Here is a 22,415-nt window from a genome sequence, read left to right on the forward strand (position 1 = left end):
ATTGTATCAAAGTACTTGTTTGAGAGGGGGAATTCTTTATATTTGTTTTCTGGTCTTTTTGTATAAAGCAGCTTGGTTGCACAAATTGGGCATGAGGCTGCAGCATTAGCAGCCCCACACAGGAGAGGTAAATGAACCGGAAAAGTTTCATCTTTCATCAGTGGGACAAATGGTGGTCTCTTTTCATGGAGATGCACCTCCAGTGCAGAAGCAACCTTATCAATTTGTATATCTAGAAGGCAGGTAATTGACATTTTCATTAGTGCAGATAAAAATTGAATAATATTTACATAGGATTAAAATTATCTAAGCAATTTTTTGTAAGCCACTCTGAGTCCGGCTTTGGCCAGGGAGAGTGGCGTAGAAATCCGATCAGTCAATAAATAAACCCTCAGTAAATCAGGATGACTAGCAATTTCCAATAACTGTGGCCCAGGTAATTCTATTATAGCTTCAGGGTGTTTTAAAGCCCTTATTGACTACATTGGCAGAATACCTAAACACAGAGAAGTTTTATTTAATATATGCATACTATTTTTATTATAGATTACATAATAAAATCCTCAAGAGACTGGAGGGAATTTCAGAACTCCAGAGAGGTAGGCATGTTAGTCTGCTGCACCATTAATGACTAATTAATTCATTAAGATACACGTTTGTTTTCATCTATGCTCTCCAATACAATGCAATATACCTTTTCCTGGGAAACTGGGCTTTTTGATCTTTTTTGCTATATGTCGCTCTCCCCAGATACATTTCTGCCATTTGTAGCTTTGGGTATAAATCACTTTGACCCTTCATGCATCTGCCAAAGTGTGGACTCTGGCTCATCAAAGTTTATACACTCAATAAACATTAGATAATAAAATGCCACCACAAGATTCTTTTTATTGTTTGATTGAAAGTGATAACAAAATAATATATAACTATTATTAATACAGTGCACATTATTCAACAATCTCAGTGAATCCACTGGGACTCACTTCCAAGTCAAGATGCATAGGATCAGGCGGCATGTTTGGAAAAGGAGGCAAATACCATAAGAAATGAAAATGATTATGAATAAAGGTGTTTAAGAAAATTATCATTGCTTTTGTTAAAAACCAGGAAGAACAACAATACAACAAAACAAAACAAAACCTCCAGGCAGAAACATGGCTGACAGTGCAATCCTAAACACAGTTACACTCTTCTAAGCCCACTGACTTAATCCGAAGAATGTAATAAAATAATGTCATTCTTCTTAGGATGGCACTGCAGTTGAATTAGGCCTAACTTACAAATGTACCACATGAACGGATCTAGCCCATATATAAGCAGCTGCAACTGCTGTAGCATCTTTCCAGCTGCTGCAGTCACAGAAACGGCTGCAGGCCATACCTGTGATGGCTTGGCTCACATGCCACTTTTGCACACAGTATGCCTTTATCATATCTTTAGGAAACACTTCCTGAGCTGCAACATAAGGAAGTCGTAAGAGTCTCACTACATACAGTTCACTGCCTTTCCAAATTACTTCTTTATGCTCTAGTTAGCAACTACTGTCTAATGATCCTCACCTGGTTTGAGTAGGTGTGGGTGAGTGAAAGGGCTGGGTTGGCCGAGGTAGCGGTTTGGAATCTTCTTCTGCTGAACAGGTTCGATGGATAGTTTGCGAAGGAAACAGAACTTGCAGCCTAAAAGGAAACATCTGAATTGTGTCAGGCTGAGAGAGCTTTCCATTTCTAGAAAGCAAAGTTGCCAAGCTGCACCATGCTTCCAAAGATAAATCTCCAATATTTCAGCTGGTCACAATTAAACATAATGCCAAAATTCAATACTTTGGCATTAATAAAACAGGGAATGTATTCTTTATAGAAAATTATCGACAAGATATAAAATCTTTAAGTTGTTTACAAATAGGGTATACTAAGCAGCAAAAGAAATCTCTCTGACACTGAGAAAAGACAAAATCTTTTAAGGCTGTTTCTGTCCCGATAAAAGACATTTGTTATAATATCAACATGAATACACAGTTACCTGAAATCTCACTAGATAACTAGAATATTTTCTACCAGTGGAATTGAAACTAGTCATCCAACAAAATGGAAAGATTGCAATTTTTGTACTTATCCGACTATTTCTTCTTCCAAAACTACATTTGGTAGTGCCATCCTGAGAGCAAAATCCCATTAAACATAAAACTTACTCCCAAGTAGACATACTTAATTTGCTTCCAAGAAGCAAACGGGGCGGTGACTGTGGATTAGAAAGAGAATAGGGAGAGAAAGAGGGATACAGAAAACAATGGGTTGGATCTAGCAAAGGGATTTCTGTCAATGGAAAGAGGGCCAATTTTTGCTGGTCCTCTGCCCTTCTTCTGCAGACCTCCATCTCCCTCCCCCAAGCTATTCCTGGGTGACTCCTTTCCTCCAGGGAAAGCATGGGGGACAGATTTTGGCTGCAGCAGGAAGGGGGAGATGGGAACTATGGGTATCAGAAATGCTGTTTCAATGGGACTTATTCCACGGAAACGTCATGCCCAGGATCACAGGTTTACAGCCTGGTGCTCTATATACTTAAGTAAATAAGCAAACCCCACAGAATTGAAGTAAGTGTGAGATTACAACACTTAGCTACAATACAGCACACAGTTAAGCAAATTTAACCACTTTGAAATCAACTTGTCGAGGGCTGCAATTCAAGAGTACATCCCTTTCAGTTCGGTAGGTTTTACTTTTGAGTAAACATGCATAGGATCAGACTGCAAATGTAACTATAAATAAGTATGGAGTCTTAGATATTAATCTGTGCACTTTTCAGCCTGTTTCTACAGATGTGTGTTCAGGCACAAATCCCACTAAGTTCAATAGTACTTTTAATTTCCTTTTCATATTCTATTTTCTAAATTTTGAAGTAAAAATGTGGTACACTTTTATTTTTAACTCCTTTTCTCCCCAGTGGGAACCCAAAGTGGTTTACAAAATATTCCTTCCTTCCTCCACTTTATTCTCACAACAGCCCTGTTTGTTAGGCTGAGACTGTGTCACTGGCCCAAGGTCATCCAGAAAGCTTCCATGTCAGAGTGAGGATTCAAACCTGTATCTCCTAAATCCTAGACAAGCACTCTAGCTACTGCAGCTTGCTGTGAGAGTGTGCAATATATGGTGAAATTTTATATTTAACACTGAGGGGGAAAATGTAAGGAACATAAGAAGCCTTACTACTACATTTCATTAAAAACTTCTCCCTTGAAAGCTGATGCAAGAGCTTGCTGTTATTACCACAACCTTTTCTAATGGTTGACAATGCCTATTAAAGTACAGAAACCTTTTCAGGACTGGTTAAATTTTTTATTTTGTTATATAGATTCACAAATATACAGATAAAATACAGACTGAAGAACTGACATTTCCAAAAGCAACTGCAATATACCTTCATTTATCTGAAAGGCCTGAGGGACAATTAAAATCTTCAGATAAACATAAATCTGAATATGTTAAGGGCTATTTATATATAATTTTGTTTAACAGATACAGGGCACATGGAAGAAGTATGACCCAAATAAAACTAAATAAACAAAAGCAGAAGCACTCTGAGCATTTCTTATTGCACTACATCTTTCCCTTTGTCTCTATATGAAAATTTCTGGTTACAGTAATAGGGTCTTTTGGTGGTTCTATAGCTTACTACAGCAACCAGGTATACTTTAACTGGGTCAGTGATCTAGTTACAGGCCCTAGATAAAAAATTCTATCGGAGTAGCCAAACTAGCCTGTTGCAGCAAAAGTTAAAAAAAGAAGTCATGTGGCATGACTAACAGAGTAAAACACGAGCCAGTACCCACGAAAGCTTATGTTGCACTTGCAGCAGACTTTACGAGGCCACAAAACTCATTTTTTGTTTTGAGTTGAGTTCAGTCGTCCGTGGTAGACGGAAAGGCGACCAAGAACCTACAGAACACACACAATACAGAAGCAGCTGCCTGACATGAGCATATTCTATCTTCCTTGGGACTACCGAAACTCGTCTTTATAAGGAAAGAAAGTCTCTGACCTGAAAAGCTGCACATGCCCCTTACAGCTGGGAAAAGCCTCTGTGATGGGAACCACACCATGGCTGAGCCCCCAGCTTGCAAGGACAACACCTACCACTATAGGGCGATCTCTGAAAAGAAACCAGCTTCCCCTAATCCTCTCTGCTTTTCCCCAAACCCCCACTCTCCAGCATGGTCAACTAACTTCCCAGCCTGCACTAGACTCGCACGCATTCCCGCATGTTTAAAGGCCCTCGTTAGCCCATAGTCGCAGTTCGATGACGTCACTATGCCCGTTTCCAAGGAGCTGTTTGTCTTTTCCCTCTCCACTTCCGGGAAAAGGACCATTATTTAGTTGCCTAAATAAAACGCCGGTTTACATAAGGACAACCTCACTCCCCCCTACCACAGCCTTCGGATGGACTTATCCCCTTCTCCCCCCCACCCCACAGCGAGTAAAGCGAACAAAATGTTGCCCTCCAGGGCGGTGGGAGGGACGAGTGTTGGGCTGCATGCAGAAAGGCAGCGTTAAGGGCGACTGGATTTTCGTTTCTAGAAGATTCTGGTCTCCCGAGCTGAGAGGCGTGAGGGGGGAGGGGCGGCTGACGGGGGTGGGCTGTTGGAGGGGAAAGGGGGGGGTGCGGCAAACAGGAGCGCCTCGGGCGTGAGGAACGGGGGGGGAGGAGGGGGCGCGCTAGGCAAGTAAGAGAGAAGCCTGGCGAAGGGGCGGGGCGGGCGCGCGCGCTGCGCCTTGCGTGACGGTGGGGTCTGGAGCGAGAGCGGTGGAGGCTGGGAACTTTCGTTACTCCTCTCGGAAGGAAGCTGTGGTAGTAGTAGTAGTAGTAAGAGCCGCAGCTGTAGACGCTGCGGTTGGTGCCAGTAGTTATTGGGTGGGGGGGACGACACACGGGGAGCCATGGACGGGCGGAAAGTGAACGAGCTGCGGGCCTTCGTGAAACTCTGCAAGCAGAACCCGGCCCTGCTGCACGCCGAGGAGCTGAGTTTCTTCCGCGAGTGGGTGGAGAGGTAAGTGCGAAGGCCGTCTGGGGCACTTGGAAGGTGGGGAAGGGCGGGGGTCGCCCTCCCCCCCGTCCTACTCCCGTACTTGCAAGCGTCGCGCTTGTTTATTTGCAGGGCTGAGGTCTGGTTCAAGCCGCTTCCTCCTGTAGGAGCTGCGGGAACAGCTATTTCCCTTGGTAGAGGGAGAAGCAGGTCTTCGGGTTAAGCCTTGCTCAGAGGTTGAGGTCGGTCATCTCCCTTGCAGGGTAGCTAGAATAGCGTTTCCGGAATGGGGGGGGGATGGGTACCTTGTTGGGGGGAGTTCTGTAGTGCTGGAAAGTCAAACGTATCTATTTCGGAATCAAGAATATCTAACAATATTTTCTGGTTCCTGATTTGTTTGCTGTTTCTTTTCTTCGCCGCCTGCTTCTGAATCCGTCGAGAGGATTTATTATCGAATTCCTGGAGGGTTTATTGTGTCATTGCTCTTTTTTTATTTCTCTTGTTCCTTCTTAATTTCTCTTCTTCTCACCGCTGCCAGCTTCCCCCCTCCCAGGTTTTCGTGGAGTATTTCATGCCTTGAGATAAACGTGTGCTCTGTAAGCCTCCTTAGCTTTAGAACTACTTCACAATATAAATGGTTTTCCTGCACAGATCTCTTGTGTGGGCAAAAGAATGTGGAGGAGAAACGTGTGTATCGTCATGGGTGGTGATTGTACAAGTGTCTGCTTAACTTTCTGTACTGTGGCGTGGCATCTTGCTCAATTGTTGCTTCTAAGCATGTGTGCGCAATGAAATATATGTATTGCACATGACAAGTGTATGGTTTTGTTGTTGCATTTTCTACTCAGAAGTGCTTTCTGTGTAGGAACACAACATATTCTTGGAAGTAGCCTTAAACTTTGTGATTTGTATGTGTGGAAAAGAGCTGCATATGTCAAACTAATAATTCCAATCTGTGTAATGCAAATTAGGACATCTAAATTACAGTTAAATAGGCATGGGTTAATGTGCCTTTGTCTATAACTCATGTTAGAAATAGTAGCCAATTTGTGTAAGCATGTTGTGGTAAGCATGATTATAGGTCCTAAAGTACTTAACTGGATTACCCATCTCAATCTGCACAGCAGCAAAAATGGCTGTCAAAATTTTCCAGGCTTGGAAAATCTAATTTATGATGTCAGATCCTGCTTGAAAGCAGCTAATGTTTTGTTGTCAAGAATGTCTAAGGTAGTGTCTGTAGTTTGTACAAGGCAAGAATAGAATAGAAATCAAAATAACGACTGTTTCATAGTCCATAACAAAAACCCAAGGCATATTCTGATTTTTTTAACAAAGCAGATTGGGTTAACATTAGCTTCTTTAATGAAATTAAAGTATGATTTTATGATAACGCAAAAAGGATGCATGGAGGGTGTAGAAGGAGCTTTAGCTGAGGCTGTACCATAACTGTAGCTATGACTGCATAATGAATTTTCTGCCAGAGTTGGTAAATATGTGTTATTTGAGGTATACTTTCTTTGGTTTTGTGAAATTATTTTTACTTGGGACCAGTTAGTTAAAAGCTCAGTGTTGTAAGAACCAGTAGGTTTAGGAGTTCTTTACTTTGAATTAGATTTGGGAAACAAAAGATTTGGGAAACTTCCCTTTACAAATAAGTGTTGAGATTATCAATAGGATAAACACAGTGTCATCCTGAGCGGAGTTGCACCCTTCCATTCAAGTAAGTTCTCTTAAGGGTGCAGTTCTGTTTAGGATGACACTGAAAATGTCTTAGTTTGGTGTTAAGTCTCCTGGAATCTTCTGGAACAAAAGGTGTACTCTGGTGATTTCTCTTCCAGTTATATTTTGCCAAAGTGTTCTTTTGCAAACTATATATCACTGTTTGTCTTAGAAGTGATTTTCTATGAAAAAGAGACTGAGAGCATGGCTATAAGAATGTATTGAAGCATTTGTTTTGCATTCTGGGCAAGCAAAGCAGGTGCTTCAAGGATAATAAACAAAAATGTGGAATAGAATACAACACAAGCCAAATATCTGCAGTCCTTGTAATACAAAAAGTTGTTGAGGTTATTCTGCACTCCACATTACGGAAAGACTCCTTATGGTGTTGGTTTTGGTGTTGGGTACAATACCCTGGGGTTGTATTGTTGGTGTATCTTGCATTTTCTAGCCTGGTGTATCTTGCATTTTCTAGCCTGAACAAATTTGTAGTTTAGGTTGGGATGAAAATAGATTTTTGTTGAGGATCGTTTCTCTAGTACTCGTAGGATATGTGGAATTTCAAGCCAGTTCTAGAAGTTTTGCTGGCTGCTTCATTTCTCCCAGGCATCCTTTGCATGCTTCCCGGGTTGGAAGACAGACATTAAGCAGCCTGATCTATTTACTATCAAGTAATAAAAAAAGTTCCTAGCTCAGCACTTTATAATGATTTAGCAATGTCTGTTGAGTATATTTCATAATTTGCCCCAAGCCTTGCCAAAGGTTTCAGCAAAGATCTAAATACGTGGTGCATATCCTTTATCATTCACTACCCTGAGAAACCTGAATGCACAGCCTTTTTTCGTAGCGTTCCTTCCTTTAATTTACCATGGACTTCTTGCCTATGAAGTCAAAGTGCCATCAAGTTGCAGGTGGCTTATGGCGGCCCTGTACAGTTTTCAGGATGAGATGAGCAGAGGTGGTTTGCCATTACCTGCTTTTGTGTAGCAACCCTAGACTTCCTTGGTGGTCTCCCACCTGCTTAGCTTCCGAGGTCTGACAAGGTTACTTAGACCCCCTTAATGACTGTACTGAAACATTTCTGAAAGTGAATGAGGCCAAATAGAGCTAATTCATCTCAAGGTAAAAGATTTTCCTTGGTTATTTCTTGAAGTCCTGAGTAGGCATTTCCTGCAATATATTACCTGATTGCAAGTTTCTACTGTTAATGCTCATCTTAATCGGGACAGTCCAGAAAACTCTTCTCATTGGTCTTTCTTTTTTTTGTTGTAAAGCATGGGAGGCACAATACCACCGGTTCCATGCAACACCACTTCTTCAGAGAAGCCTGAAGAGGTAAGAGAAGCTTGGCGAGATTATGGTTTTGTGTATGATTACATTCTGCCCAAAGCCTGTTTTGGGAAGGGGAGACTTTTGGTCCCAAGGCCGAACATGTGACTGTTGAGGAGGAAAGGTAGAGGGAAGCAGAGTATGCATACTACTGAAATGCCTGTGCTTGCTCTTCTTTTAAGATATATCTGCATTCTGTGCTCTCTCTTCCCCTCCCCAATATTTATTTCCCTTCCTATATTGGGTGTTAGTGCCATTATTTTTAACCTTACCATGCCTTTTTTCTTTAAATAGGCCCTTACACTGGGTCTGCACACAAATATGTGTGACAAAGACCTACAGTGTAAAATTAGAGTGGAGGAAAAAATAGTTGCTGTATGTTTTGCATGTGGGGGCTGTGTCCTTCTTTTGTCCGTGTACCGGTGAGATGGAGTTGTTTCTCTTAGACTAAGGCCAAGATTTTCCTCCAATAAGTTCCCCCTCAGTGTACTGATAGATTTTCACTTTGCCTTTGTGCTTTTTCTGCATGGGCTTGATACTACCTGCATAATAGGAATGCCTTGCATGTTAACCCTTGCTTAGAGCACCCTTGCCTCCTGAGTGGTCTGCCCCATACAAAGGGCCTGTATAGTGTATTTATGTCACTTCATTTATTCCCCATGTTTCTCTTCTGTGGGGACCCAAGTGGCTTACATCATTCTTCTCTCCTCTATTTTATCTTCACAACCCTGTGAGGTAGGTTAGGCTGAGATCACCCAAATAAGCTTCCATGGCAGTGTGAATTTGAACCTGGGGGTCTCAGATATAGTCCAGCACTCCTAACCACTGCATGTTAGACTAGGACCTGGGGGACCTCACAGGGTTCTTGTGAGGATGAAATGGGAAGGAGGGGGTCATGTAAGCTACCCTGAACTCCATGAACAGAGGGCAGAATAAAAACCTATAATAGTTTGCTACTATAACTTGAGTGCTTTCTTCACAGACCTGGGCAAATTTCTGTTCTCTTCTGGGTTGAACTCTGATTTTGTTGCTTTCAGACAAGTAAGATCTGGTTTCCTGTCAAAGTAATACGCTGCAATTGTGTTGAAAGGGACACGTTGGGTTTTACTTTACAGTTTGGCCCCAAAATATTGTTCGCAGATCCTGTTTGTCTTGAATGAAAGCAGTATTTCATCCTTCCTAGCCAGCTTGGCCCACTGGCTGCTCTCTCATTTATTCCTAACACTTAACCAGATCTTTCAGCAGTTTAACCTCATTGCTTCCTGTCCTGACCTCGGTGGGCTCAGCGGATCTTTAACTTTATTTCTTAAGGTCCTTGTTAAATAGCTCTGCTGCAAAAAATATTAAGGCAATACAAATTCAAAGCAGTACTCATTTAAAGCATTTAAAACACAAGCAACCTTAGATTTCCCACAACAAGCCACAGAGCTTACTTTTTATCCAACACTGAAAGCTTTAGGGCTGTTTAGAGCTTGAGTTTGCTCTGTTGATTTTTTTCTTTAAACAGGTGGTCCCCCCCCCCCCCATCATACCACTGTCTGCTTCTGGAAGCCTCTTCAGTTTGCCATGTAGCACTTTTAGAGTGCGTGGGGAGGAAGAGGGAAGAGCCCTGATTTTGGGGCACACTGAACTGCTTGCTTAGTTCCTTAGATCCCACCCACTGACTATAATGATCTAAAGAACTGTTGTTAATGCTTGTCACTTAAATGCCTTCCGTTTCTCTGATACGTTCCTTGTTCTGAGGGTGTTTTCAGCTCTTTGCAGATTTCAGAGTAGTTGACGTGCTAGATTTTCCAGTGATTCAAGTAGCAAGCTTCAAGCAGAAACTCCAGCAGAAACCTGAATGTCATAATGAATTTGGATTCCCCCACCTCTCTTAATTTGATACCATTTTCATTAGGCAGCACCAGAAGAAAAGAAGCCAGAGGAACCACCAAACCCACCAGAGCCTCAGAGTGACGAGAGTGATTTGGGTGAGCCTTTGGTCTTGCACAGTTTCCTTCATGTAATTTTGTGGGGCTTTGATTTTTTCCTTTTGCTTCTTCAGTGGAAGAGCTGTGGTTCTTATCAAAGCTTCTGTTTGCAGAAATTGACAATGAAGGAGTAATTGAACCTGACATGGATGAGCCTCAAGAAATGGGAGATGAAAATATTGAGGTAATGGTGAGTTTTCCTTGAATTTGGAACTCGCTCTGTGAACTACACATTGTTCTCTAGATCTCCTTGTTATATATTAGGAAATACATAAATCTTTTAGCCATGGCTGAACACTCACTTTCCTTAAAGAATGAAAGAAAAAAATATAATAAGACTGGGTGAGCGTCTCGAGTGTCCTTTTCAGTTCAGTCATATATGGGGGTGGGGATTGAGTCAGAGTCATACACGTACACACACTGTGCTTACCATCTTAACTCTAGAATTACAGATGTTCTCCAAGTTTGTTGCTTTTGGTTGTCCCCCTTACAGGTGTCAGATGAGATGATGGATCAGGCCAATGAAAAGAAGATGGAAGCTATTAATGCACTAGGTGAAGGTAAGGACTTTCCTTATGAAGGTGATTTAGTTCAGTCATATATCTGACATACTTTCAGATGTGTTTTATTGATAAAAATGTGAAACACATATATTTCACTTTATAGGGTGGATTGTGAGCTTGTTAAAGTTTTGGTGCAAAGCTTAGAAATCTGTCTTCCTGATAGAAAATGCCAGCACGCCCCTACTATTAGTTCAACAGATGTGGAGTAAACTGTCTGCTCAGAAGTCGGTCATACCATTAATTTAATCTTGCCTGGCTTCATGGAATAAAACAAGACTTCCTAAAGTTCTTAATTCTAATTTGGGAATGTATTAAAGATGTAATTGAGTAAGGATAAGAATATTGCTTCATAGTGTAGTGTACTCCAACTTTTTCAATGTTGGGGATTTTAATACCTGTGTTTGAAATGGCAGAAAGCAAGAGGCTGTCCTAACATTGAGTGGGACCTAGCCATGTTTTGTGGCAGCTTGTCAAACAGCCAGGCTCTTTGCTGACAGCATCAAGGATCGTGGCTCCAAAGCTTGTTTTGTAAGCAAATGAATTGACTCAGATGTCTCTTGCTGTTCTTTTAGCTACTTAATTAAAAGGACCTTGCAGCTTGTGCTATCTGCCTTTAGAGTGTTGTTCAGGTTTACTGTCATTGTGCTATGACATCTCCATAGTTTGCTTACCAAGTGAGACTGATAAGTCAGAAGAACAATGAAACTTGATAGGGAGTAAATAAAGCATATAGTGGCTCGACTTGATAGACATCAGTCCTATTCATTGTCTCTCAGCAATGAGATTATGGAACCCCAGAGGTAATGTATTTCAATAGATTCGTATGAAATATATTATCTGTGACATTCCAGGTCTCAGTATGCCTGCTATGTTTTTTGTTGTGACACAGAAGACTACTAAGTCTGAACGCAAGTTAAAAAAATAAAAGTGTGTGTCTGCTAAATTGGGCATTTTATTTCAGGGCTTTACTATTGGAGGTCTTGCATGTATAATGTCTTCATAACCTTTGTCCATAACTTACTGTACAAGTGAGTGACCCATAAGAAATCGGGGCAATTCCCCCTAATTTTGGCTGTGCAGCTAAAGCCAGTTTACCTTGGAGTAAATATTTCTAAACCCAATTGTGCTTGCTTTTTGAGTAAACATGAAAAGGATCAGGATACAGTGCTGGGATGACAATTGTTCTCCACCTGAAGTGATGGAAAGAAGTGAGGGGGGCATATTAGCATTCTCACTTTCTCCGTGGTGTGGGCATCTCAAACTGAGCTTTACTCGTCATTCTGAAGGTACCTTCCAGCTAGGGGTACTTGTGACTGTGTTGAGCCTGTAGTGTAGAAGGTGAAGAAAGGGGAGGAACCACCACTTCCTGCTGAAACTGAATGTGTCCATGATGGTGGTAGAGCCTGGCTGTGCCTAGACACAAGCCAAGCTTTCCCTGAGAGGCTACTCAGCAGCTGCAGGCAGTAAAAAGTGCCTCATCTCCCTCAGCGAGATGGCTCTTTCTGATAGTTTTTTAAAAAAATATTTTTTATTGAAATTTTAAAAACAAAACCACACATAACAAACTCAGTCATTCCCATACATACGGTATAATCCACCTTCCAGGGGCGTCCTTTTAAATTTATCATTACAAGCTTACAAAAATAGTAATGATTAAAAAAAGGGTACTGGAGAAAAATGGCTTTTCAACTATGTTACAATACACTACTTAATCTTGAACTATGCCAATAGTATTAATCATTCTTATCTATTCGCTTAATCTTCAATCAGCTAATGATCTCTATTTACCTTTCCTTAAACTGTATCATATATCCTTTAAGTATATCATCTAATATTGCTATTCCAGTTATTATTATTATTTCCCCCCATATTCCCCCCCAAATAAACTCCAATGTAGCATAATCCCACTTTATTTAATTATAGTTTAAGTTTTGCATAATTGAAATAGGATGCCCAATTCTTCTGGAACTCTTCCATTGATCTGCCTTTCACCAAATTAGATAGTTTTGCCATCACTGCATATTCTGTCATTTTATCTTGTCACTTTCCCACTTCTGGAATCTCCTCTTGCTTCCAAAACTTGATGCCAAAACTGTTCTTGCCGCTGTAATCATATAACTGAACAAATCACTTACTTTTGTCCAACTTTTCCAGAATTATTCCCAGCAACATTGATTCCGGCTCTAAAGGGAAATTAATTTTAAGACCTTCTGGATTTCTAGATGAACTTTTATCCAGAACGTCTTCGCCTTTTTGCATGACCACCACATGTGAAAATAAGTCCCATCTATTTCTTTACATTTCCAACAATGGCTATCATATGCTTATCAATCTTTTTTATGTCCATGGGAGTAATGTACCATCTAAAAAATTGCTTATAACAGGCTCTTTCTGATAGGGTTGAGAGAAATATTGGCTGGTCTTGTATTGTTCTCAGTATCTTTACAGCACTATTTAGACAGAACTTTTACCTGCTCTCCTGCCTCACGCTGCCTGGATTCCATGGCAATGTGCAGTCACAGCCCTGTTTCTGGCCCTTTGTTTTTAATGCGAAATCGCACATTTTTCTGTTTGTCTGGAGTTTCCCCTGGGTTTGCAGAACCTTTTAATTGTGGCTGGACTAGTTGTATTATTTTTGTTATCCACATGGGCTAGCCAGTTTAGTACTAGGTGTGATTGAAGGTTTCAAGTCACTATCTGTGTTCCTTATTATAGAACATGTAGCATGACTGCTTTTTTTTCTGATTTTATAGTATGTTAGTTAATCTAATATATCAGGATGACCCTATAGTGTGGAAAGTTGGTTCTTCACCTTGAAAAAAGCTTGGTAATTTCTCAGATCTTTTATTTTCATTTATCTGGGGGTAGAATCCTAAGAAGAGTTACACCCTTCTAAGTCCTCTCAGTGGGAAGATGTAGCTGTTTAGGCTTGCGCTGCTGCTCTCCTAATTTAAAAGATGTCTACAATCTGCATTTCTTCTTGGGCTGTCATTTAAGCTTTATTGATATTTTCAGGTAAACTTGAGGAAGCCATTAATTTGTTCACAGAAGCTATCAAATTGAATCCTCATCTGGCTATTCTGTATGCCAAACGAGCCAGGTAAGAGTTTAGATTTTAAAACTCGTGCTTTTTGAAAAGACAGACTGCATACTTTCAAATACAAACTTCGTAATCTAGCCCAATGAACTCTGGAGTTCTGGTTTATGGTAGGTATCTCCACAGTTCTTACTAAATGAGCCATTGGTGAGATTTCAGCTTCAGTTCAATAAGCACCTGTTGCTTCCAACACTAGTGTAACTGCAAAACCTGATTGGTCTCTTGTGCTGTAGTTGTTTCTAGGAGTCACGGTTCAGCATCTTGGCAAACCAAGATCTTCTATTCATTGAAGGGTCCTAACAGACAATTTGTTTTATCGTGTTAATTGTGGCCCCTTAGCAGCTCAGAGTCTCACAATTGTATACTGGGTATCAGTCACCTAAGATGGAAAATACAGCATAACATTTTCCTTGTTCTTACAGTTGTAGAAATCTTTAGAAGGCAGAAACTACTAAACATCAGTGCTTGGGAAGGGGCTTGTAATTCATTTTCCTTGATTGTTAAGGATTTGTGGCTTTTCAATGACAGTGCTCTCAACTATATTGTCTTGTGAGAGAATACCATATGAAAATGGCTGTATTGTCATTAAGGATGTTGGAGCAGGATTGTTAACACTTGTAGATTGGTAACCGAGATTCTTACAATGTTTCTACCCCTGAATATCTTTCTATAGATAAAAATTGGAGTAAAATTGGCAATTAATGTCACTCCTACCCTCTTGTTATGGTCCTGGAAACAGAAAAATATAATAGCCAATATGTCACCATTAGATAATGTTAAAATTCAAAAATGAATGGAGCTTGACATTCTTGTTGAATAGGATATTTACAAAGCGGTGGAGCCACTCATAACTTTTTGTGACAGTGGGAGAACTGGGTAAATAAGAACTGTATGATCACTGTATAACTGGTTGTGATATCTCTTGATTCTCAGGATGAGATCTGTTCCAATGAGCTGCTGGTTGTAACTTATATGTGCTTTCTTTATTGTCATTGACAGTGTTTTTGTGAAAATGCAGAAGCCAAATGCTGCCATTAGAGACTGTGATAGAGCCATACAGATTAATCCTGATTCAGCACAGACATATAAATGGCGAGGGAAAGCTCACAGGTAAAGAACTGCAACCCCTCCTTACGTATTGAGGAAGAAGAAACTTGGTCTGGTGCCCTGTTATAATATGAATTACATAGGTGGGTGGTATTTTATGAAATCTGCACACTTGTAAGCCTAAAACTACTGGCCCCGAAAGCCCTAAAGTAACCACAAACTCAATGCTATGGTCTTCATCTGCATGTTATGTACATCGCCTCCTGACAAGTTAGTCCATGTTTGGTCTGTTGTACTAGGACATTGTTAGATTTAGGGCACTGAAGCTTTGGGGCGCCACTCCTTTATTTGCAAACTAAGCTACATGACACAAAAATGGTTTTGAATGCTTATTTAATTTATAGTTATGGCAGATGGTAAAAGTAAAGGTCCCCTGTGCAAGCACCGGGTCATTCCTGACCCATGGGGTGACGTAACATCCCGATGTTTACTAGGCAGACTTTGTTTGCGGGGTGGTTGCCAGTGCCTTCCCCAGTCATCTTCCCTTTACCCCCAGCAAGCTGGGTACTCACTTTACCGACCTCGGAAGGATGGAAGGCTGAGTCAACCTTGAGCCGGCTGCCTGAAACCAACTTCCGTTGGGATCGAACTCAGTTCGTGAGCAGAGCTTGGACTGCAGTACTGCAGCTTACCACTCTGTACCACAGGGCTCTTCATGGCAGATGTTATACCTCCTTAATTCTTAAAGGTCAATCATACTGGATTTGCAGATATTCATATAACTATCACTAATTGAAGGTATTCTTGTGCAGGTCTTTGGGTTGCATCTGATGTTTAAAATATAGCAGTCCAGATAAAATGTTAACCTTTAATTTGGTGTCTTGTCATTGCCAGACTGCTAGGTCACTGGGAGGAGTCTGCACGTGATCTGGCATTAGCCTGTAAACTGGATTATGATGAAGATGCCAGCACTATGCTGAAGGAGGTGCAACCACGAGTGAGTGACAGCAGGGAGAAAGACGGAAATGGGGAAATAGGCTGCCTTATTCATGGTGTCACATCTTATTCATGGTGTCACATCTTGGTGTCATACGCACACTTGTTCTGGAAAGCAGTGCTTATTTGAGTATATATAATCTTGCAGCTTCTGAGAATTGTTGAAGGGCACTGTGGCTCCATCCTCTAACTTCCAGAACATTTGTGAGCAGTGATTTTATATGCTGCAAAGCAGACAAGTTTGCTACTATCTGCCGTATGTATCCTCATAAACACCTGTAATATTTGAAGGGGAGGTATATGTCTCTGTATATGTAGACATGTTTTCCCTTCTCAGCACCATGTTCACTGGGGGAAAGTTCATGGGAAAAAATCAATTTCTGCTGGGAAAAGTAATTCACACCTGAAATTAGTATATTGGGTGCAATGCAGTGTTACTACTTGATTGTTCCTCAGTCTGCCACAAGGGAGCGCTGCCAGCTTTGTTTAAAAATAGAAAATTCCTCTCTATAGCCTTCTTTCCAGAGCAGCACTGTTTATTTGCGAACTAAGCTACACGATCAAAAATGGTTTTGAATGCTTAATTTACAGTTGCCTTGGGTATGGCATCTTATAACAGGAGGCTTAAGGTAGAGATCAGTAGGGCCCAGACTTTAGTGCCTCTTGCAATGTCTCATAAGCATCTGGGTTTTTTGGGGGTTTTTTGGACGTAATAGAAGCCTATGTTTAATTATTTTGCCTTTGCCTTCTTTACTGTTTAGGGCAATTCCCCATGTTTGTAGCCATCATGGCAATATGCAGATCCAGAACTTCCCGTACAGTCGAATGAAATGTTGATTCATCATCACCTTTCACCTCTTTATGGTGATTTTTTCCCCATATAACTCAGTATGGTGGTCACAGGATTCCTAGATGACGTGAAAGAGTCATCGTAGGAAGGAATATGTGTTAGATCTAACCTGGTTTACAGCACTGAAAGTGGAAATGGATGCACAATGCATGTCAGTTAAAACTATGTAGAGGCAGTGGTAAGATGGTGGTGGCATATGATGAATATTGTTTTCCTGTGTCTCAGGCTCAAAGGATTGCAGAACATAGGAGAAAATATGAACGAAAGCGTGAAGAGAAAGAAATCCGTGAAAGGATGGAAAGGGTAAAGAAAGCCCGAGAGGAGCATGAGAAAGCTCAAAGGGTAAGACCTTAATAAACTGTATAGAAGGAAAAGGGCCTAACATCTCTGTTTCTTCATAACTTTGTATCCCAGATAGGTTTTTGTATAAACTCCAAGATAGACTCATGAAAGGTTGGGGCTGTTTCCCCAACAATCACAAAACCTGTTTCTATCACAGTTGTGCTGTTAATCGTTCTGTGGTTTCCAAAGTTAGAATCTACTTTAATGTTCTCTGCAACTAGATACAAGCTCGTTTAAAATTGACACTAAACATACCGATACATAGTATGAAATCCAGTGCTGTCAATTGTGTGGATGGGGGAACAATAAGAACATTAAAACAATAAAGCAATAAATAAAATAAAGCAATAAAAACATTAAAAAGACATCACAGTTACCGAAATAACTGTTATTCTTTCGGGGCTATCTGTGTTACATTGGAATGAAGCAGTATTGCTTAACACAGGAATTTCTGGAGCATGTAGCCATGGCTGGGTCAAGGTTTTTTGGTACCCTAGGCAAGCTGTGACCGTGGCGTGCACCCTCCCCCCCAATGCAGTAGAGAGAAGTGAGCAGGAGCAACCCAACCATATAGGCGACTTTAGAGCACCAGTTTTAAGGGTGCAAAGAAAGGCCTTATTTGGTGACGCGAAAGGCAGTAGAGTAGGATCAGCAGTGAGGCCCTCTTGCCATGATGACTTGGTGCTGTTTCCTAGGGCTGCAGTGCACAAGGGTGGCATTTGGTCCAGACACCCACCCAAGCAGCATCAGAGGCAGAGCCTTCTAGGCACTGCAGCAGATAAGAAGCCATTGGGGGAGCCATTGAAGAGAGCAGGCCAGCCCAGATGGCAGTCACACCTGTCGTTCATTCCTGACCCAACTTGCTCCAGCTGAGAAGGGCAGGAGAACCCTGTAGGGCAGGCACATCCTTCTGCTTGTCACCCATAAGCATCCAGGGAAGAGACCGAGGAGGAGTTGTTTGGCATCTTTCCAAATTGTCATTAATCACCCAGCTGGGAGAGCAGTGAAGAGTTGGAGTAGAGTTTACCTGGTTTGTCACTTGCAAAGCGCTTCCCTGGCACAGTCTTGGCTAGTTGGCGAGCACAACTAGGTGTACTGGCTGTCCCCCCCTCTCTTCCTTGCCTATTCTTTTGCCAGCCCTACTGGGCATGCAACTCCAAGCAGCAAAATCTTAGCAGAACAAGAACAGGGGTATCTGAGGAGCAGTGTGGGGCTTTTTGGAGCCCCTCAAACGGACTCCTACTCTGGCACCCTAGGCGATCACATAGATTTGCTTAATGGTTGGACTGGCCCTACATGTAAGGATTTAGATCCTAGTACAGTTCCTTGGATTTCAATAGACTTCAGTAGTTAGACATCATGTGATGTGTTTTTATGATTTTTTTGTAGGAGGAAGAAGCTCGGCAACAGGCAGGAGGAGGAGCTCAGTTTGGAGGCTTCCCAGGTATGTATTCAGTTGAAAAAGTATTAACCAGTGCAGATGGTAGAAAGCTGAATTTCCTTGTGAATTTGGGCCATAACGTTTTTTTTCAATCCACTGTTGGGGCAAAAATGAAAATTGCACCCTTGTACTTTAGCAAGTGAGAAATAGATTGAAGAATTATGTATGCTATAGAATTGCCTTCTTGCATAGCCTTGGGTTACATGATAGCACAGAAAGCGTACATATTCTGTATTTGCAACATTGAATTGAGTAACGAGGGCATGTTACGATGTTCATTTATGATAGGGCCAAGCCAAATTGTGGAATAGCTATGCTCTGAAGTTCTGGTAACCTATGACTGAAAAAGACCGTATATGGATATTGACTGAATAGAGCCAAGTATGTATTGTAGCAGAGACTAACCATATTCTCTTTTAATAAAGCTTTGGCTTTTTGGTCAGTGGCATGTCTTGTTTACTTGCTTCCACTGCTGCAGGAGGCTTCCAAAGGATGGAAGAATATTGGTGTATAATATGCATGCAGGTATAGAGAAAATAGTTTACTGCAAATTGTTTAAGTGTATTCCTTACATTTGCAGGTGGTTTTCCTGGTGGCATGCCTGGTGGGATGCCTGGAATGGGGGGCATGCCTGGTCTCAATGAAATTCTTAGTGACCCTGAAGTTCTTGCAGCCATGCAGGTGAGAACATGGAACATGTAAAAAATCATAATGTAGGTTGTGATGCTGTGATTCTCTGTAGCAGCTGTGATTGCTGTTAAGGACCATCAGAATACTTAAAATCCATAGCTCTTTATGTCCTCAATGGCAAATTAAACCTTTTAGCAAGGTTAGGGTGGAAGGACGTCTCCTTGCCAGTGGTATCACTTGTTGTGGATATAAAGAATTGGTTTTTATACCCCGCTTTTCTCTACCTTAAAGAGTCTCAAAGGAGCTTACAATCACAATCCCTCACCACAGGCACGTTGTGAAGTTGGTGGGGCTGAGAGAGTTCTGAGAGAACTGCCCAAAGTTACCCAGCAGGCTTCAGGTGGAGGAGTGGGCAATCAAACCTGGTTCTCCAAATTAGAGACCGCTGCTCTTAACCTCTGTACCAAGCTGGCTGTCTCTACGCCATGCTGGTTCTCTTGTCAGTCTCGGTATACAGTTGCTCACTTAAGAGAACTGTCCTGCGTAATTTTTTTTTGTGTTCAGTCAATATACCTTACTCTGCCTGCCTCCCATTATATTTAAATATTAATCATAATGGAAATGTCCCTTATTAGAGTGATTATTTTATAATTATCTAGATGAAGTAGACAAGATGGAATTTTTGACAAATTGCACCTCACATGTATCTTATTGTGGCAAAGCACATTGCTTTAAAATAACCACTGTAGTAGGTTGCTGTCTAACGCAAAATAATAAGACTGGAAAACTAATATTTGGCTGGTGGCAAAGGACTGTCCTTAAACCACAAGCCCCTTGCCTCCAAGTCAGAGGCTGACCCCACTCTGATCTGGATTGCATGCATAAAACTAGGCAAAGCTCAGGAGTGAAAACATTTTCTAGTTGCCTTCATCAGAATGCCTTTGCTACTCCCTGCTGGCCCTGCAAGTCTTCTGCAGCCATTGCATTATTTGTAGCTTCTAGAGGGCAAATTGAACTGCAAAGGCTTCCCTTGAGGCCCTGACCAAGCTAACTAAGTATTGAGAGACTGGCATATTTTTTCCCCTTCTGGACATAAATGCCTACTCTTCTGTGGCTTGAGTTGCAAATTGCCACAGCCAATTCTGTCTTTCCTGAGGAGATTCAAAAGCGCATTTTACTGTCCTGCAGCCCTCCGCAGGGTTAGAAGATAGTAGGGGGTGGGCCTTACCCTTCTGTCCTGTGGCAATAACAGCCTCCCTGTGCTGAATTAAGTGAATTACTCATCCCATCAAGGACGCCACAGCTGCATCTCTGATTTGGTCCCAGAATTGGCCACGCCTTTGATCTGTTCCTCGGGTTCTGAGTTGGAAATAAGGAGTCTATGGTTTAAAGTCCCTCTTTGGGACTTCACAATCCAACACAGAATCGAGAAATCTGATCTTGGATAATAATGGGCAATTTTTTGAAGCCATCAAGTATGACCTTGGCAGATGTGCTGGCTGGATTTCAGTCTCTAAACTATCAGTTCCCTGTTAATTTGAGGGGGGAGGGGATAATTTCTCTTAATACATGCCAAATATTTTCTCTTATTTTACAGGATCCAGAAGTTATGGCTGCTTTTCAAGATGTTGCTCAGAATCCAGCAAACATGTCTAAGTACCAGAATAACCCCAAGGTCATGAATCTCATTGGCAAACTTTCAGCCAAATTTGGAACGCCACCATAAAGTCCCCTTTTCATTGCAAGAGGTGGGGGAAATATTGATTACTTACCATACGTTGCAATAACACAAACCATTGTACCTCTGATTCTCAAAAGAGAACTAGGGTGTTCTAGATAGAATCATTCTTCCTCCTGCTGTGCTTCAGAAATGAATAGCAGTCAGTTCATGATTGTGTTCGATTTTTATTTCAAAACACATATTTTCTTATCTTCTGTGCCCTGGAGTTTACTCTACAGTATTAGTTTTCTTTTAAAGCTGTTATACTTAAATGTAATCTTCCAGTAGATTGTACCAAAAAGTGTGAGTGGGTGTCTTATAATGGTATTGGGGTCTGCTTCCCAATAACTAGATTCCTTAATTAAAACTTGTAACACTGCTTAAGTTCTATATGGAGGGAAGGGGGCTTAGTGTCTTATTACTTTTAGCTGGAACAAATAAAACATAATTTGTATTCATTTTTACATTCACAAATGTGACTTAAAACACTTATTCCTATATCAGAGCACTTCAGTAGTGGGAAGCATCTCTGTCACACAGTTGGCTTTTGGTTGGTTGGTACAAATACTACTGATGTTGGATTACTTTTAACGTTAATGTGTTAATCAGATGAACATGTTTGTAACCTCTGTCAAAATACATAGGGGGAATAATGTTTTTATTGAGCTGGCTTCCTTTCATGGCAAACAGCCTTTGTATCACTTCTGATAGTAGTAGGTTGAACTTGTCTGGTTTAACCACTTAATATTGTAGGAGGGAAGCAATTGGTTTCCCTCACAGTCTCAATTCATTTGCATAAAAATCACAATGGTTCTGCCATGAAGTGCAAAAGTTCTAGATTTTGAAGTCATAATAAATATCTTGGCCAAAGCCGTAAGTTTTACAGTTATCAGTCTCATTCATACAGTGGGATTTTCCATTTCTTTATACCCCATTTGTCCTTCCTTCTCTTTTCTTGATTTTATGGGTTTTTCTGGTTCATACTGTATTTATGGATCTTGTGTAGACAGCGAAGGTCTGAGCTGGAAATGACACATCTTAAATATAATTACAGCATGAAAATTCATTGCACATTTTGCTGAAAGGTTCATGGGTAACTAGTAGATTAAAATTTGTTTTTGTCTATTCTAAAATTTGATTTCCTGCTCTAAATATTTGAAAGCTTATTATAATTAGGTCTTGGATTCTTCTAGGGCTTTTGAATGTTTAATGTTCTCTGCTTTTGTAATTTTGTCTGAATCCAAAAGCGATGTCATTTTTTGTTTCTAATTAAACCTGAGCTGCTTTAGGAACTCAGATTGTTTTAACAAAGCAGATTTTTTCCCTCATACAACAAATATCTTGTCAAATGAAAAGAGAAATTCATTTTGCTTAATAAATAGTTCTGAAAATACTTATAGTTGCCTTTACAAATAAAGACTGGTTTTGAATAATTTTCTTGGCTTATCATTGCATAAGCTGTTTGAAAGTACTAAAACAAATTAAGGGCAAGCTATTGCAAACTGAAGTATATCTAAGACACTGTTATGGAAATGGAAGAAGGTCTTTTGACTGGGAACAACAGTAGGTAGATAGGAGTGGTAATATATCTGGAAGAGGAGAAAATATACTGGGATCCTTAAATGCTGCAAAAAATTTTTTAATCCTTTTCTGTGTGCCTCTAAAGATGAACAGATGTCTTCTGCACTGTA

General features: G+C 40.9%; 2 protein-coding genes across 3 annotated transcripts in view; one reads left to right on the plus strand and one right to left on the minus strand.

Annotated features, from left to right (window-relative positions):
- Positions 1-4,157, minus strand: part of XPNPEP3 (X-prolyl aminopeptidase 3) — a 29,478-nt gene extending 25,321 nt beyond the window's left edge. The window contains exons 1-2 of the mRNA XM_056846790.1: positions 4,036-4,157; positions 1,560-1,676 (exon numbers count right to left, since the gene is read on the minus strand). Of these exons, the coding sequence (XP_056702768.1) occupies positions 1,560-1,676; positions 4,036-4,096 (178 nt within the window). The 5' untranslated portion in view covers positions 4,097-4,157. The remainder of the gene's footprint in view (positions 1-1,559; positions 1,677-4,035) is intronic.
- A 764-nt stretch (positions 4,158-4,921) lies between these two features.
- On the plus strand, positions 4,922-20,896 carry ST13 (ST13 Hsp70 interacting protein). 2 transcript variants are annotated; one of them, XM_056846015.1, is made up of 12 exons: positions 4,922-5,041; positions 8,011-8,071; positions 9,966-10,038; positions 10,152-10,222; positions 10,532-10,598; positions 13,617-13,701; positions 14,698-14,808; positions 15,640-15,742; positions 16,817-16,933; positions 18,323-18,377; positions 18,955-19,055; positions 20,602-20,892. In XM_056846015.1, exons 1-12 carry the CDS (start codon positions 4,932-4,934, stop codon positions 20,728-20,730), a joined length of 1,083 nt encoding a protein of 360 aa, XP_056701993.1. In that variant the 5' UTR covers positions 4,922-4,931; the 3' UTR covers positions 20,731-20,892. The 2 variants fall into 2 exon arrangements, with proteins under 2 accessions (XP_056701993.1, XP_056701994.1); XM_056846016.1 differs by lacking the exon at positions 14,698-14,808 and having other exon boundaries at positions 20,602-20,896.
- The last annotated feature ends 1,519 nt before the right edge of the window (positions 20,897-22,415 follow it).

This window comes from Euleptes europaea, chromosome 3, assembly GCF_029931775.1.
Source record: "Euleptes europaea isolate rEulEur1 chromosome 3, rEulEur1.hap1, whole genome shotgun sequence".
NCBI classification, from domain to species: Eukaryota; Metazoa; Chordata; class Lepidosauria; order Squamata; family Sphaerodactylidae; genus Euleptes; species Euleptes europaea.

Excerpts from the sequence above, each read along its gene's own strand:
- ST13 (XM_056846015.1), top strand. The coding sequence starts at position 4,932 with ATGGACGGGCGGAAAGTGAACGAGCTGCGGGCCTTCGTGAAACTCTGC. Across the intron at positions 13,702-14,697 it reads CTGTATGCCAAACGAGCCAG|TGTTTTTGTGAAAATGCAGA; the intron begins GTAAGAGTTTAG and ends TGTCATTGACAG. Across the intron at positions 16,934-18,322 it reads AGCATGAGAAAGCTCAAAGG|GAGGAAGAAGCTCGGCAACA; the intron begins GTAAGACCTTAA and ends ATTTTTTTGTAG.